This window comes from Tinamus guttatus, unplaced genomic scaffold, assembly GCF_059628265.1.
Source record: "Tinamus guttatus ecotype Peru unplaced genomic scaffold, ASM5962826v1 Tinamus_guttatus_pri_ptg000242l, whole genome shotgun sequence".
NCBI classification, from domain to species: Eukaryota; Metazoa; Chordata; class Aves; order Tinamiformes; family Tinamidae; genus Tinamus; species Tinamus guttatus.
The window spans coordinates 1,861,631-1,879,124 of NW_028288776.1; the positions used below are offsets into that span (position 1 = coordinate 1,861,631).

At 38.5% G+C, this 17,494-nt stretch overlaps 1 protein-coding gene across 1 annotated transcript in view; it reads left to right on the forward strand.

The window, feature by feature from the left end:
* COL24A1 (collagen type XXIV alpha 1 chain) overlaps positions 1–17,494 on the forward strand; it is a 124,265-nt gene that overhangs the window by 72,148 nt on the left and 34,623 nt on the right. The window contains exons 25-32 of the mRNA XM_088526064.1: positions 1,785–1,838; positions 3,670–3,723; positions 5,902–5,955; positions 6,598–6,651; positions 13,571–13,624; positions 13,900–13,944; positions 14,061–14,105; positions 15,379–15,432. Of these exons, the coding sequence (XP_088382190.1) occupies positions 1,785–1,838; positions 3,670–3,723; positions 5,902–5,955; positions 6,598–6,651; positions 13,571–13,624; positions 13,900–13,944; positions 14,061–14,105; positions 15,379–15,432 (414 nt within the window). The remainder of the gene's footprint in view (positions 1–1,784; positions 1,839–3,669; positions 3,724–5,901; positions 5,956–6,597; positions 6,652–13,570; positions 13,625–13,899; positions 13,945–14,060; positions 14,106–15,378; positions 15,433–17,494) is intronic.

Consider the following 17,494-nt stretch of genomic DNA (forward strand, 5'->3'; position numbering starts at 1 on the left):
TTCTGCTATCTCTTGAGAAGTCATACAGTGTACTTGGGGCACCCATTACCTTTTCTTCTGGCTAAAAAAAAAAAAATAAACAAAAACAAACCAAACAAAACCCCACAAGCACTCTTGTTAGTGTGCTCCGAATATAGATCTAGTAGGGAAATTGAGAATGTTTTCCACTATTAATTTCCTAGGTTGTGTCCTATCATCATTTCTTGCAAAATGACGATAACCAGATGTGTTTTCCTTAAGCTATGATATATTCAGAATTCGGACTTAAGAGTAAAGCTGATCCTTGCAGTTTTGCATATATTTTTTTTTCCATTCAGAATTGCTGAAGGTAATTTCCCAGGGAGAGCTGAAATGAGCTTGTTCTACGCTTTCTTATTCAATGACCACCTGGAAAACCTTTATTAAGCAAGATATTTCAGTAGGAAATGCTTTTAACCATATCAATCTCAGAGCAGTAATTTTGAAGTAACTGAGGCCACAAAGCCCCCAGCTACCATTGAAAACTGCTAGTATTGAGGGAAAGCTGCTCTGTCAAAGTATCCTTTACCCTCACTGAATTCACCAAAAAAAAAAAAAAATTCTTGAAGCCTTGTGAGTTCTTTTCCTTGCTGAGATTTACGTTAGAACTTGTGCTTGCTGTCTGGCTGGATAGATGTGTGAACGCCTTCCACAACCCAGAACCCACTTGACCTGCAGTTTTGAAGTTAATCTAGTTCAAATTTGTTTTTCTTTGCCATCGCATTCATCATGTTGTGTGTGGTTCATTCTGTGGAAAAGATCTCAACCAGATTAAGATGTGTCTAAGTGACCAAAAGCCCAACTCACCTGACAAACCCATTCAGTCTGTCAGTGAAGAGCAATGCTGCGTGTGGAGAGCAATGAGCAGGGCAGACAGACCCTTGGTCGTTTGACCCGGTAGGCAGCAATGACACCATAGGCAGCAGTTCTGCTTTAGGCAGATGCTGGAAAACAGACTCTGTCTTTGATTTGTACATCTAGGCTCTGTTTCAGAAAGGATCCTGAAGGAGCTCCCTCCCTAGCTTTAAGAATGTGCGGAGTCAAGCGCAGACGATGTCACTTGCGAAGCACTTTCTGAAGTAAAGCTGCTGCTTCATGCTTTTCTAAATCAGGGCCTTCCACTATTTACTTTTTTTTTAAATTTACATTGATAATAATGGGGGTGTTGCATACACTAATATTTTGAAAAGTGTTTTTCTTTGTGCTTCCTATTCTATGCTTGCTGTATCCAGTATAAATTTGTGGGACAGCCTCAAGAGAGTGTTGTTGCATTTATTTTTAAAAGAATTAAAAGGCTCTGAATGCCTGACTTCAAAGGTGTTTGGGGCTACACCACTTCGTTAAAACATCTGATTAAATAGCATTTTTGTTTTGTCTGGCTTTTACCTTTTTTTCCACTGAATTTATGCCCTTAAAGTCTGTGGTCAAACTGAAATGCTGGTGGAACAATTACCATCTTCAGTTGAATGTTCGTGAAGTTTTTAGCGCTGCAGAACACAGCTGTGGCAGACACTAGGCACAGTATAATAGTTAAAGAAGTTTCTTTTTCTACATGTTAGCTTGCCTCATCTGTGTATATAGGTGCAGTGATCACCACGGGCAGGCTGTAAGGCGGGTTAGTTTGTGCAGCCTCCCGTTTTGCACTGAAGAGCTTGCCCAGATAGTCCATTGCTCTCTGTGATGGAAGCCTCACTGCTGCTGGGGAGCTGCCAACCATGAACCAGCGTGGGCATTGCACTAGTAAACTCTGCTTCTTTTCTACACAGGGATCAGCTGGGTTACCTGGAGAGACTGGTCCATCTGGAAGCCTTGGTGAAAAGGTATAATAACACATCTGCCTCTTCAGTAACAAAAATCAGCTTTGAAAATGGTTGGTGAGAGAAAATATTGGCGAGATCATTTGTCTGACCACTGTGACAAAGCTAATATTCTGATAGCTGTTTTGGAGTGTAGGCATCTAATGAGCAGTAACTCAAATACTGTATGTGAAGTCTGCATCTGATTCAAATTATAGTTATTTTATACACTGATTGCTGCTGTATAGTGAAGATATGAAAGTAGAACAGTAGAATTTGGCTATATGCTTTAGTAACTTCGCTGAAATACTACTTAATGTTGAGTAAATAAGACAATATTGTTAGTTTTGCCTTCCCTACATTAACAGTTGTGTTTACTAAAGCAACCTTTGGCGGAGGTAATGTGACCAGGACAGTACAAATAGCTTAAGAGTATTTGACATGGTTTTATTTAGATGAAATATTTTAAAGCCAAAAAGCAGGAAACTATTATTGGACTACACGTCAGCTTCAAACATACTTGTCAGAATGATCCAGCACCATTTACATTTCTACCCTTCTGGGATAAATTATTTTGTCTAAACTGGTGGCTGTTATTTAAAGAGGTGTTACAGGGGGAGGTTGGGAGAAGTCTACAGAGTGACTTACTAAACTTCCATGAAAATGTGGCGATAATTTTACTGTTGGTTTATGTAATATTTGAAAGGAAGTATGTCAGTAAAAAGCACTGCTTTTTAAAATTTAAATTGAGACATATCTTGTATGGTTTTAATTATAACATCATCTTAGAATTCAACATAAAAAAAATTCTTGTTCTTCATAATTACATTCTGCCCAGCAAGTGTTACCTTGGAATACTGTTTCTAGTCTAACCGGATGAATCAATCTGTCAAAAAATGGAAGTAAGATGGTACATTGTTTTCACTACTGTCCTGTTTCTGCACAATTTATTATCTTACACTTCTGTATTTAATCCCATAAAAGAATAAATATACTATGTGGATTTAAGTGGCAGATGTACTTTGCGCATTATTTTAAGGAAATGTGTCCTTACATATGTAACATAATGTGTGATATGTGTCATTATCACTCTTGTGTGTAGTATCTTCTATAAAAGCGTAATTTTTGTCTTGGGGATAATCTACAACCAGTCCTGATGCATGGACTGAATGTTATATGAATAAAAGATACAGATGTGGGAGAAGAAAGAGTCCCTTCCTACTGCATCTACTCTAATTGCTTCCACTGCTGCTGTGGGCTTGGCCTTGCTTATATATCTGTATTCTTAGTGGCACACATTAAAGAAATGAGGGAGGAGAAGGAAAATACTTTAGTTTTTGCTTGTTTGCTGTGCTTATAAGTGAGAGGTGTGTGAATTAAAAAACATAAATAACTAAATACGGTGCACCCAATGGAGAGAAGGGAACTGCTAGCCACAGTTTGCAGACTGATGTAGTAGCACATCGCTCTTCTGTTTTTCTAGGGAAAGGGAAAGACAGAAAGACTCGGTTGTATTTCTTTTCAAAATAGGGGTAGACTTCTAGAGAAAGGAGTGCATAAATTCCAGAACAGTGGACACGACCTGTGCACTGCTCCTGAAGGGCAGTGTCTGAGTTGCCTCTATTCCCCATCCTAGATTCTCTTGCCCTGAAGCAACTATGTTATGTACTACAAGAAATGGATCCCTTTGACAACTGAGTCCACTGTACTGAAACCCTAATAAAAATCCTCTTGACCATTGTGATATTGTTGGTGCAGATTAACCTCGTTAGTCAGATATGCTTGGAACTATTGAAATGGAATGAGTCAGTGAATGAGCACTCATTATTGTTTTCTTTTTAATTTTTCATTAAAGGGAGAGAGAGGCAGTCCAGGACCAATAGGTCCTCCTGGAGAGAAAGGTGCCATGGTAAGTCATAAGTAAAGTGAAATCCATATTTATAATACATACAAAAGCAATTTGCTTTCCAAATGGGTAATAAATTATCACCCTGACTGCAAGCCTTATGGAGAAGAATAGTATTTATCATGCATTATTTCAAGAAAGTTCCTTTTAACAGCTTTATCACTTTGTAGATTTAGCATTACAAATGTTTGGCTGAATGAAGCAACAGAACAACTGCATTTTTAAGAATGGCTTTCAGGTGGTATGGAATCTACAGATCTAAGCACAGTGAATTGAAAGGAGAGATTAAGAAATGCATGAAAATAACATCTGTGTTTTGCTCTGTATAATGGCGTAATAGAAACCATTTTAGTAGTCAGGTGACTAGAGTGATCCCTTGCACTCCTGCACAGCAATACATGGAGAGCCCCTAGCACCACTCCAGTGGGAGAACTGGCTGCCGGGGAGCACCGCTTGTCCTAAATGAGGATGTGATGTTTCATGCAGCATTTGGCAGCCCGGAGGCCCACATGTGCAGTGGCACATGAGCGTTACAAACAACTTGGCTCCGTTTCACTGGCAAGGTTCAGAGCCTGGCCTCAGCAGCAAGGACAGGCCTTCCTGTGGCAGCCCCACGTTAGGCAGATTGTTGGGGCACAGGAGTAGGAAGCCACGCAGCCCGCTGCTACGGTCACTTTGAACTTCTCCAGGAGGTGTGGTTAGCATTTGATTGTGTGTCTTGTGGTGAGCCCGGTGGTGGCTTCAGAATGTAGACAGGATGCTGACAGGTTTTGTCTGCTTACAAGGAGATCAGAGGGATCTTTTCAGAGGGCTTCCTTTATTGAAAGGAATATTCATCTATTTTTCAGTGTCAAAACAATGTTAATGATGGGACTCTAGGCTCATACCATGAGTGCGCCAAATGCTAGTTGCAGAGATTGGTTTGAGATGATCTTTTATTTAACCTTGAAGTCAGTGTAGAGTTGACGTGCCACCCAGTTGATGTGCTCTTTACCCATTGACCTAGCGTTAGGTGCTGTGTCCTGTTATGTGGCACCAATACAGCAGGCAGCAATGATCACGTGCAGAGATCACAGATGTTGGTCTGAGTGCTCTAGTGCAGCAGGTTCTTTGTTCTGTTCATATATGGAAATGGACATTATTATTGAATGCCTGCGGCATTTACCCTTTGCACATCCATTGCCAAGGAAGAGACTAAAGCACCCTCAGGCTGTAGACCAAACCTAATGAGCCATGCCTCGGAGAGGATGATTTTCTGAAGCACTTCTTGCTTCATTAAACATTTCTGATCGGAATTTATCTTCAATCACTGCTTTTGATCCAGGGGAAAAAAATCATCAGAGTGCTGAATAAAGGAGGTTTTATTAATATAGGATCTGATCTTATAAGTTACATTTTAGCAGCCAGTAGGCATGTTTGTTGCCGCAAGCAAATCCACTTAAGTCATAGTAGTTAGAGCCATACTCAGTAGCAAGTGTTCCTATCTCATGGATAGGAGCTGTGCTTGGCATTTTGTCTTGACTAGTCCTGCTTTAAAATGAGATGTTCACACCACTGTCGTGATGATTTTGGTCGTGGTCAACAAACTACAGGATGCACCAGCACACTTAACTAACTCATTGAGTATAAATCTACCACTGAATTGAACAGGAAGTGTTATTCTAGGCTGCTGGTTCTGATGATGGTTTTCCTCCCCTCCGCCTTGCCTCCAAGCATTACTTCTAGGAGCAAGTAGAACTTTGAGTATTTTGGATGTTTGCAAGACCTTAATTGTCAGGAGAAGCTCATGCTCAGATCTTATGGTGCTAAAGAGTATACATTTTACGAAATCTCTCAAGATTATATTGCTAGTTCTGGGCGGATGACTTGAAAAATAATAAATTCATTTAGATTGTAGTAGCCTTTTTCTTCCAGTAAATTCTCTCTTGACTAGTACAAAAATACTTTTGTAAACTCTGCCTGCCTATTTGTTATTAAAGGACCTTATGAACTTGTCTGTTTTGTGATATATCCAAACTAATGTGTGTTTTCTAATTTTTTTTTTAAGATTAAGCATTTTATTGGCATATCTGGAGTTTCATGCAATTGATTGGATTTGTTGTTGTTGTTAACTTTGTTCATAATAATTTTAATTAAAAAAAAGTCTGTTTTTTTTTTTTTTGGTATTTATTTCAATTCTAGGGCTATCCAGGACCTCCAGGCAGCCCTGGACCTGTGGGACCAGAAGGACTGCCTGTAAGTAGAGAGAAACGCTTTGATTTGACCTAAAATGTATGATTAAAAAAAAAAAAAAGTTTATTTACTGTGCTGAAGTTAAGAATGCCTGCTGATTTGTACTGCAGCCAGTAAAGCTGTCATGACCCACCCAAACATAAAGTCTGTTCACCTGCTCTTTATTGGGAGGAACCATGAGAGACATTAAAATTAATTACATCACCTACTCACCCATTTAAAAATTACTCATTGAGATAAGTAGTGAAGTAGATGGTTTTTTGGAGATGATTTATTAGTGCACAATACTACACAACAATTTTATTTTTAAATTTGTTGATGCTTAATAATAATCTGCATGTATTCATTTAATGTTTAGTTTAATTATTAATCAAAAAGACATTAATTTCCTGATTTGGTGTAAAAATATGTTATAATTTCACTGTAGGTCATTCTTAGAGACAAAACCCAATTCTTCTATAACAATTTTTTATATATGTATCTCTCTCTATATTTTTTAATCTAATGTTGATGAAATATAAGAAACCTTTGATAATTTCGGAATATTGGAAAGAACAAATATAGCCAACAATCATATCATGATTTCTTCTTCAGAATAAAGTTGCAAGGGGGCTGCAATAAATAATAAGTTTATTTGGCACATAGGGACCTTCCGGGCCAGCGGGACCACCTGGACCACAGGGACCTAAGGGAAGAAGAGTAAGTCGTGTGTTATTTATAACTGCCACTGGACTGTTGCAGTGTTGTATGAGATTTTTTGTTTATCAACACTTCATTTATTTCTTTGGAGAAAAAAAAATGAAAATCTCTAGGGCATGGTTGAGAGAGAGAGAGAAAAAAGCAAAGGCAGGTAAATCACCCAAATGAAGATTGTGTTCCAGCATCTCAAACCTCCAATAAGACTGTCATTTGTATTTCCTGTATGTTTTCAGTGAAACATGAAGCCATTTTTTTATTGTATACAAAAAAAAAAAAGAAAAAAAAATCCCAAAAGTCAGGTAAGACAATGAGGAGCCCATGCATATGAAAATCCGATGGTTTTTCTTCAGTTTCATTAAAGGTAGATGCTTAAAAAGCATATATAATGTACAACCTATCTTTTTAAAATATAAGATTGTGATTAGTAGATTTCTTGTAACGTGAAATTTGTTAGCCACTTATTCCCTAATATTTTTATTCTCATGATTACTAAAATATTTAATAATTCATTGAGGAAAAAAAAATTTTTTTAGTAAATTTATAATATACTTAGTGACTTAGCAGTAGAAGTTTATTCATAAAGGATTTTCACATGGGTTTTCATGCTTTAGTATATTTTTCTCCATCTTTAGAAGAAATCTGTTACAGTTTGCCTCTTTGTTCATGGGGATCATCTGCAAAATACAGCATATGAAATGTATAATTTCTACTAAAAATTTGGAATAGTTATACTAACTTGTATTAGGAAGGGATTCCCACTGTCAATGCTAAGTGTTTGGAGGAATTTTTGTTTAATTGCAGACATAGAATATAGTTTATGTCAGCTTTTAATTCAGTCAAATAGGTGAGGCAGTTTTGAAAATATATCTGTATAGGATATATTTGTGCTTTTTGTGCTAGCCTCAAATACCTGTCTACAATAGGAGATTTGTTTGAGTTTGGTTTTCAGGGTTAAGGAAGTTATCCTAAGACATAGAAAAGGGCATACTAAGTATCTAAAAACAGTGATCATTCTTCTCTTACAATATATATATAGATTTAACTTTGGGGGAAAAAGAAAAAGTAAACTTAGTGCAGAAAAAAGAGCAGGTGACGTGAGAAATGGTGAACATAAGGCTTTGGAATATATTTTCGATTTATTTGGTCCAGCTGAATAAACATATCCTTGTTAATGTTTGTTCTTTAGTCTAATGCATAATGAAAATTTAACCCCTCGTTTGCTATATTTCACACACGTCATCTATCCACTATCTATGTCCAGCCAACTGGACATAGTTGGTCAAGTCCTGCTTGACAGTCAAAACTGAAGTGCAGATGCGTTTGTTTATGAAATATATCTGCTAAAATGCAGAAAATCATTAACGGGATAGAGAGGACATGAATCCAACCTCACTTCCAGGCACGTGGAACCGCACTGGTGTGCGCAGAGTTGGACTACTCGGAACTAGCGAGAGAAAGAGAGTCCAACCCCGGCAGCAGCTAGCAGAGAAGTGGCTCCTGAAGCGCTGGGAAGGCTTTTATACAAATAAGTACGCTTGGTGGAGGAAGGCTCTAGGAGCTCTGTGTTCATACTAAACTAATACCGAAGTGGCCGTCTCTGCCAGGAGAGAGAATCTCGGCTTTTGTTTGGAGATGGGGGAGGGAAAACAGCCCTTTTACTTCACATGCAACTTTGAAGATGCAAATCAGTGAAATGCAAACAGTGAAATGCAAACCAGTTGCGGGGCTGAAGGAAAAGAGCAATTTGGCTCCACCTTTTCATCAATGACCTGGCTCAGCAAAGCAGCCGCGTACACTTAGCTGTCTGTGAGTTCAGTAGGAGCATTTTCGAGGTGAAATACATGCCAAAGTGTTTTGCTGACTTAGGAAGCCAATGGCATCTGGATGAGGAGGGTATGTATGCACCATTTGCAATGCAAAATGCTTTTGTTCAGGCTTCATCTAGAAAACAAAACCTCTTGGACTATGTCTGTCCACAGGAGGTAGTGAATGGTTGTTCACCTAGGGAATGTTGTGAGGTAGAAGGTCAGCTGAAAAATAATTCAGTATAATTTGCTAGTCATCCCTGAGATGAGGAGTGAGCTGCTACTAGTTGTACCCTTTACTTCCTTTGGACTTGTCATTCCCCTAAAACACCCTCTCTGATCCCTCCCTCCTGCCAGTTCATCTGCCAGCATCTCTGGAGCCAGGGGCCAAGCAACTGCTCCAAGTGTGGCTTCTGCCTGCTCTCCTTCTGCCCAGCAGCGCCTGTTATCTGCTGTTCTTTTAATGGGGGAAGTTCTATTTTAATTCAGATTCCCTTTTGAAAGCAGGAGGTAACATTTTATTTAAGGGCTGTCACCTCTGCCAACTGAGCCCGGAATTTTTCAGGGAGCTTCTCTGTGATTTTGGCAGCTCATTGGAGAATATGGTGCTTATGATTAAAGATCACTCATCCCAGATATCCCAAGCTCTGCAGAAGTACCTATCTGGAGCTGCAGTTTAGGTCTTTGCCTCCATCCTGCATCACTGGGAGGCATCTCAGAGCAGTCCCAGGTCTTCAGGCTCTGCAGCTGGACTCCGATTGAAGCTGTTGAGGATTGTGCATATTCACAGCATCAAAATCTCAGGCTTAAAGTGGAATCTAGTGAAAGGAAAATATCTGGGGACCCTGGAAAACCAGGGTCTGTCATCACTGGATTCAGAATGAGAACAGTGTCAGAACACTGAGCTCTGCATGGCAGGCCTCAAATACTCATACCACAGTCGCATATGGAAGATAAATAAAAGCATATGGAAATTCCATTTCATTATGACCCGAACCAAGAACGTATCCCATCTTCACAGCTGGAATCTGCAGGAAGCCTTACGAACACTGACTGTTTCTGTCACATAGTGGAATTTCTTCGTCTCATAAATTCTGGCCTTTTCAGCAACCAGTTTGTATCCAAGATTACCCAGCAGACTCCTTGGGCTTGAGAGTATCCAGCTGCTCAGTCCACAGTGTATGGGGGAGCTCTGGCCAGCTGAAGAAGGCAGATTGCCGGGGAGCCTACGGAGTATCTTGCTGTTGGGGAATTCGGGGAGTCTGGTGCTAGCACAGGCCTTCCTCTGCTTGTGCTCAAAACTTGATGCACTTAAAGCACATGGAAAGCTGGGTCCTTTTATGACCCACATTTTATTTTTTGCTGTTTAATATCATGAAAGCGCAGAGGAAAACTGTTGTTTTGTAGATACTTCAAAGGCAGAATGACACTCTGGGAGGTGGGAATAGTTATGTCTAAAGAGAGGAATTTCTCCCCAAGAGCAGCTGAAACATTTGTGGGAAGGATATGCCGTGAGCAGTGCTGGCAGCCCTGAAGCTGATCTTACGTGTTTTGTTGTTGCTGCGATTTTATATTCTAACGTATGGAGAAAACTGGAATAGTGAGCAGTGGCACTGCTTTTTGCTATGCTGTAATTTCTGATTAATAAACGATTGCTTTTAATTTGAGGAGAAGATATAGAGTATCATTCGATTCACAGTTGAGACCTAAGCAAAACTCTCAATGGTTGCTTGGACTCTTAGCAGGCAATTGTTCAGAGTTTTAAAGCTTAGAAAGTAATTATTTTTCTGCGTTTGTTTTCATAAAATGTAGTTCATGAAATTGAATCTTGAAAATACAGATAAGTGGCAAAATAAAATGCTGTAAAATTGGGATCAGGCAACAGCAGCCCGTAAGGTTATTCCGTCTTCATTGGTGTCTATATTGGTCTGAGACACCTCAACTACATAAGGACATTAGTAAGTGCTGGATGTGTGTGTCTACCTAAATTGTTCAAAGGAAGTAAGACTAAAATGAATGTAACTTCCCAATATTCTTCCATGTCAACCATCAGAAAAGCGAAGTAGCTTTACAGTGCACTTACGTGGTTATGTCATTTCATTCTTTTTAGATTTAACAGGGGGGATAAGAAAGAAAAGATAGTTGATTGATGCTCTTTATCTTTTTAGATGAACTTTTTCTCAATTTATTATCTTCAAATCTTCAACGCAGTGCATTCCATTTTAGAGATAAAGCTCACCCCCATACCAAAAGAAAAAGTAGTAGCAATTGTTTGGCAGCTCTATTCCTCAACTCTGTTGCAACCTGTACTAAATAACAGCAGGCAAATCATGTACATCTCTCATTCTATACTAGCTATAGTAGGAAAAGATCCAAGTCCAAATAATCTGTGCCAATAATGAGTCACACAAGTATTTATAGGTATGTTTTAGCGTGCTTTTGTTAGAACATTAAATTGCCTTTTCCTTGGATTCCTGCACTCTGCTCTGTGCCTGGCTAAAGGTGGGCTACAGGAAGACATTCTCCAGAGCCAAAAGTTTACTTTGTTTTCACTTCCAAATTACACTGTGAGAGTTTGGTGTGTTGAACGGTAGGCGTTTTTACTTCGTTACTTGTGATCAAATCAATTGTCATTCTTTTCCAAAAGACTGAATGGTTGATATTAGATACACTGAAGTTACAGGGTCTATAGAACTTGCAGAAAGTTTTTGATGCATTTAATATCGCACAGACTGAGAAGCTTATTCAGTGTCTCCCAACTTGACTGTTTCTCAGACTGTGGGTTGTGACCCTCTTTATGATTAAAATGAAGTCCAACAGTGTTGGATGAATTTATCTCTTAATATTTTTAATGGAAAAAAAAAGATAAAACCTAGAAATAAATGTATTTATTCTACAAAGCTATAGAATCAATATGTGTCTTTTTCCTCCATCATTATTTCGTCTTGAGATTCTATCCACCGTGGGGCAGGATGCACAAAGACAAGTGGTGGGCTGTGTGTCTAAAAAGTTAAAACTATCCTGCACTTTCTTGACCCATCATTCTGAATTTCCACCCTCCTGTTGTTCCTCTACTATTTGTTCTCGGAGAAGTTTCACCTGAAATCAATATCAAATTGTGCAACGTGAAAGTAAGACTGCTTGGTCTGCCTGGAATTTCCATCACAACATGCTTTTTGTGCATTATAGATACCAGTTAAAGAAAAAGTGCAGAGAGGTAACCTGGCATTAATTTCATCAAAATGTTTAGTTTTCTTCTCAGTTATGCTGTTGATAATTCAATGCTCCAACTTGTACAGTTATCTAATGTAATCTGAGGCCCAGTCATGTAATTGTTATGTAGGCCTACCTCACCTTTGAAAATGATGGCAATTTTTTGCATCTGATCTGCAATTGCACTGAAGTTCAATGGGAGTTTTTGCACAGACTTCAGTAGTTTTTGAATGGGCACTTTCTCAACAGCAGCCCTGCAGCAACTAGGAATGTGTTCTTTTGCACCATCTTTTCTCCTCTAGGTTGAAAACTTGCTTGTAAATAGTCAGTCCTGGTCCAGACCCAAAGGAGAAAGGTGGCCTGGATAACACAAGGATCGTCTCACAGAAGCCTTGTCCAAAACTATTGAGGTATCAGAAACAGTCAGGCAGCTTTCCCTGCCCATTCATTTTCCCTATCCTATAGTTTCTGTGTTTACTACTGCTGGCAGAAGCAGAAGTGCTGAAATGCTGACTGATAACCTACTCATGAGATATTTCTGACTCTACCAGAGAATGTAATTTTTTATCAGCTCACAGGAAAGGTCTTTTTGTAAGAGATTTCCATTTCAGAAGCAAAGCCTGAATCATTCTGGCTATAAATTCTTCCTGAGTTACCAATCAACCTTTTCTTTCACTGAAATTCCAAAGTGAGAGAGTGCTTGTCATGTTTGATACAGGTTTTGATGTGCTGCAGTAAATTCAATAGAGGATAAAATGTGGGGTTTGGCAAAGAGTTAAAAGAGACATAGAAGTCACGGGTATTTTGGGGGAAAAAGTAAATAAAATCAGAGGTGCTTTTTGAGGAAAAAATAAATAAAATCAGAGGTGTTTCCAGCCAAGTTTTTACAAAAACCCTATTATTATCTCTTTGAACAGTTTTACAACTCTGGAAATCAGACATGGTTGCCTGCCTGACACTATAAACCATGACCCATGGTGTAGGGCACTCTACATCATAGAGATGTGCTTTGAAAATACATGTTCTGGGAATGTGGTCGCAACGTACTAGTTCCCTCTGATGGATTAATGCTATCTTATCATGGCCTGGATGCTGCCGGAAGAGCTGGGGGATCTCATCTATGTATCTCATCTATGTTCTCTCCTGTAAAGACCTAGCACCACCATCTTGATGTTCACCTAGTTCTTCCTTTAAAACTGTCATTCATTTTAGATTTTTGAGTAGCCAGGTAGTTGCTGTGTTTACAATTACAGAAATATAAAGTAATCGTTTATTTTTTCACATATTGGTTATAAAATGTCAATTTACAATAGACATTTTAGCAACTGTATTACAACAGCTTTAGCCTAGTGATACAGCAATCTGAGACCATAAATTGGTTTTATTTTTTCTTCACACTGATAAGACATTGATTACTAATCAGTGAACTTAATCTGCCTGTTTTAAGGTCCTAGTGGCAAGCTGTTTTTTGCATATACATTTTTTAATTTGTATAAAATAAAATATTTCATATAACCAATGCTGATGTAGATACTTCTCTAAATGTTCATGTGAATATGTCTGTTGCATGCATACAAAGTGAATGGGAGTGGAAAATATTTGCTTGCAAACTGTGTCCAACAGAGACCCCAAACATCTTGTTTAAATATTAAAAAAAAAAAAAAAAAAAGCTTTCTTCCTAAGCTCATATTACAGCAAGATGGAAAACGATTTTACAATCTTTGATGCTTTATTTCACACTTAACATACAATGAAAATTGATTTTTTCAGGCTGTGGATTTTCATAGTGCATGCTAACAAAATATGTTGTTTCCCTTTCCTAAGGTTTATGTTGTTTCTGTCCTGTTGATAACCAAAAATAATGCAGAATTAATACTCCAAGTCATTTGTTTAATACTCAGGGGCCAAGAGGTCCAGATGGTCCTTCAGGAGAAGTAGGGACGCAAGGCATTAAGGTAAGTGTGTTGCTCAGTACACAGAACGTGTAGCTCGTGACAGGCATGACAGGAAAATGAAGTATGTCAGGAGGCATAAGTTCCCATTTAACGCAAGAGGAGGCTAGCAAACTTCTGCCTACTTAAAGTGCTTCCTTATTATGATATATGCATATCTAAACCTCAGTCTGCAATTTCTGCAGCACTGCCATATATTTAAGGTGACAGCACATGCACATTGTGCAGCTTCTCTAGCAAATGGACATTGAGCTCACACATTGTTGGTTATTTGTCAGGGAGAAAGAGGACATCTGGGAAAGAAAGGACTCCCTGGCCTCATTGTAAGTATCAGAGCCAGTCTTTGTGTTAAGGTGTAATGTAGTTCCTGTTAAATTCTGTTTTGTGTTTGGAATTTATCTGAAGCAAGAGCTGTCTTTCATTATTTATCTTTTACCAGGGTAAGGCTGGAAATCCAGGAGAAAGAGGAGATCAAGGAGTACCAGTAAGTCCTGGAATGCTATGGTACTGCTACCAAGACAGGCAAAACTTTAGACCTTACTCTGATAATATAGTTTGTGTTTGTCATAAAAGAATAAGGGGCCTGAAGTAGGAGCAAATGTGAGTATGTGAGTGTAGCCTTGTCTTCTGTTAGACCAGTGATTTTTGGATGATTTTCCACAGAGAGCAGTATGATAGCCAACTGCAGCAGGAAAAAAAAAAAAAAAAAGAAAGAAAACAAAACAAAACCTTATAGTAAGCAGGAGAATGCTGGAAGTTACTTCAAGGAGTTCTGTTGTAGCTTTAAATGGTAAAGTCATTGTGGCATATAGTGTTCTGACAGATTTTAGGATAAACATGTACTACCAGTATGGGGCTGAATATACAATGTATATACCATGCTTAAAGATGTAGATCCTATTTTTAGTGCTTCTTTCCATTGAAGTATAAGATGTTCTGCTGGCACTTTCTTTTGTAAAGATGGTTTCCAGGCAATCCAAGTTGCAGCAGACTTTCGGAAGTAGGAAAGAAGTAATGGTAGTGACTTTTGTACTGATACTCAAACTCATACTCAAAATGTTTGTTACCACTGAACTTCTCTGCCTTTTTGTCTCAAATTGGAAAGGTTGTTGCCTCGCACCTTTGGCATAATAGTTTTTCATTTTCTTATCTTACACTATGACTTTTGTATGTGTTTATATAGAAAGAAATCAATGAAGCAAAACCTCTTTAGATTTAAGTGATGGGAACTTGTATAGTTATTTTAGAGTACAGAATGCTAATCTAGCACTGCTTCAGGTACACTGTCTGGAAGGGAAGTGACCTAGGCTGAACAGAAAGGGCTTCTTGCTGCCTACACTGTGCCAGTCGCATTGAACCTTGAGGCTGATCTCGAACCCTGTTGGTAAAACAGGACACTAACAACACTGTGGATAGGCACAGTTTGTTCGTACAGCACCTGAGACTAAGGAAATGGTGAGGAGCTCGTAAATGGTGGGTCAGACTGGAGCTGTCCCTACACATTCAAAGAAACAGAGGCAGGATTCACTCAGGGCTCCCTCACTTGCCGCAGGATTCACTCAGGGCTCCCTCACTTGCCACAGGACCTATTGCCAAGGTATCACATAATCTAGAAGGAAAGGCTGAGAGTATTTCTTGTATATTTCTGAAAAAAATATTGAATAAGCAGAAATAAGAGCGGATGTGGCTTTTTACAGAATATGAAACATCTTGTTTCCTATGACTTTATTTTATTTCATTTTATTTTAATCTTCCAGGGTCTGCCTGGGCCTCCTGGAACCACAGGAGACAGGGGACCAATGGGAGAGCCAGTAAGTTGATCTTCATGGCAGATTAATAATTTTTCCACATATTGTACTGAATTCCTTGGAAACTTGAGCTCAGTTTTACCAAGATTTGGTGTTGTCAGCTGCGGTTAAAAATGAATCATGGGGTAATTGTTCCAAAACTACGGGGCCAAAGTCTGCCTCACTTAGAGCAACTCGTACATAAGCAGCTCTGTTGATCTTTTTGGGAAGCACTGCAGTAAGGAGTGCACAGCATTAGAGAGCATGCAGAATTTTGACCTCAATATTATGTGAGTTTCTGCTGCATTGAGGTAGACCTCTGTATTGTGGATTATGTAAATGTGTGTAGATACAGAAATAAGCAGTAACTCTTTTCAGGCAATTTTTACGATGGTTATTTCAGAAGCTTGGGGTCCACATCTATTTGGCAGGTTAAAGTTTCAACAAAAAGAGGCTGTTCTAATAAACTGCAGACATTCCCCCGCTGACTGGATTCTTGTTCTGATTATTACTATTTCAAAGCCACAATCACATTTATGCAGCTAGTGTTGTAACGAAAGATCATGCAGGATATATGCAATGTGCTGAAAGGTGTAGTCATGACAAGAATACTATTGCATGTAGTCATGACAAGAATACTATTGCATCACCATCTCTGAGGGGTAAGTCAGATTTTATAAATATAGTGAAAGAGCGTGTGCTAGGAGTATTTAGAAGGCTGCTGTTCATAGTGCAGAAACTTAAAAGTTGTCAGTTGTCTGCTTTTATTGTTTCTTAGAAGTCCTTTTGCACAGCAAATGATCTATAGTTATTTTAAATCTTGAAGGTGAATTGTTGATATAAAGTATATTAGTTCTACTAGTATTATTATATGTAATAAAATATTATTATTTGTACTGATCTGCAGTTTGGCAGAAATGCTTACAGAAAGCTATTTCACAACTTTTTGACCATAAAAATTCCAACAGTCAGCAGGTTTTATTTTAGTAAACTGTCTTTTAAATATTATTATCTACTCATTTCATTGACGACTTTGTAGGAGGATGTGTCAACAAAAAACAAATCTAATGTTTATTATTGGATTCCTGCCATTTTATCTCTTTCATGTAATCTAATCTGCTTTCTACATTGTGACACCTGACAATTCTTACAGTGCCAAGTTTGCATATATTTCCTGTCATTTGCTGATCAAATCTGGATTCTCATATATATATATATATATATATATATATGTATATATGTGTGTGTATATATATATGTATATGTGTGTGTGTATATATATATGTTACTCAGGGTAGACTGCTTAGATTAAAGCTGATGGTGATATATGTATACACATACATACATATCTGCTGTGTCCATTGTGCTACAATCTACACGTGCAGCATCAGGGTTAAGAAAAGTGAGCACTATTTGCAAGGGCACTATAGGGCACTATTTCTTTAAAGTGCTGAAAGACTAAAATGGCTTTGTCTGGATAATGGTGCACAGAGCTACAAAGCAGCTTGGAAAATGGCCCAGGACCTATAGGGTGGAACGCATGGCTTTTGAGCTGTTTGTCCAAGCAGCTTGACTTCATCTTCCATCAGCTGCTCAGAGCGCAGAAGCCAGCTGCTGAGGCAGCTCCCCTGGCCTGGTCACTAGTTCTACTAATTATTGATGGAAGAACAGAGAAAATTAAGCAATTAGAACTATTTGTAGCAACACGCTTGGTCTAAGTTACCTTCTTATTTTAGCTGTTTGTCGGACCTTTCAGTGAAATCCTTGTTTGTAAATTATTTTTTCTTAATAGGTAAAAGGAATTGCTATATTGCTTTAAATTTTTGACTTCTGAAGTTCTTTATGAGTCACAGGGGAGAGATATGTCACCAAGCCAGCAGGCTTAGCTTCTTGGGAATATTACGAAGAAATATTTGGCTCCTGAATCAATATTTAGCCCCTTAAGCTTTGGGACACTGGAATAGTAGCAGGCCATAGAGCTGTTGCAAACCAAAACCAATGCACTTGCATCTAAATGCTAACACAGGTGAATTCTCCCTGGAAAATTAACTGCAGTTTCATTTGTTGCTTACACTTAAATGAAACT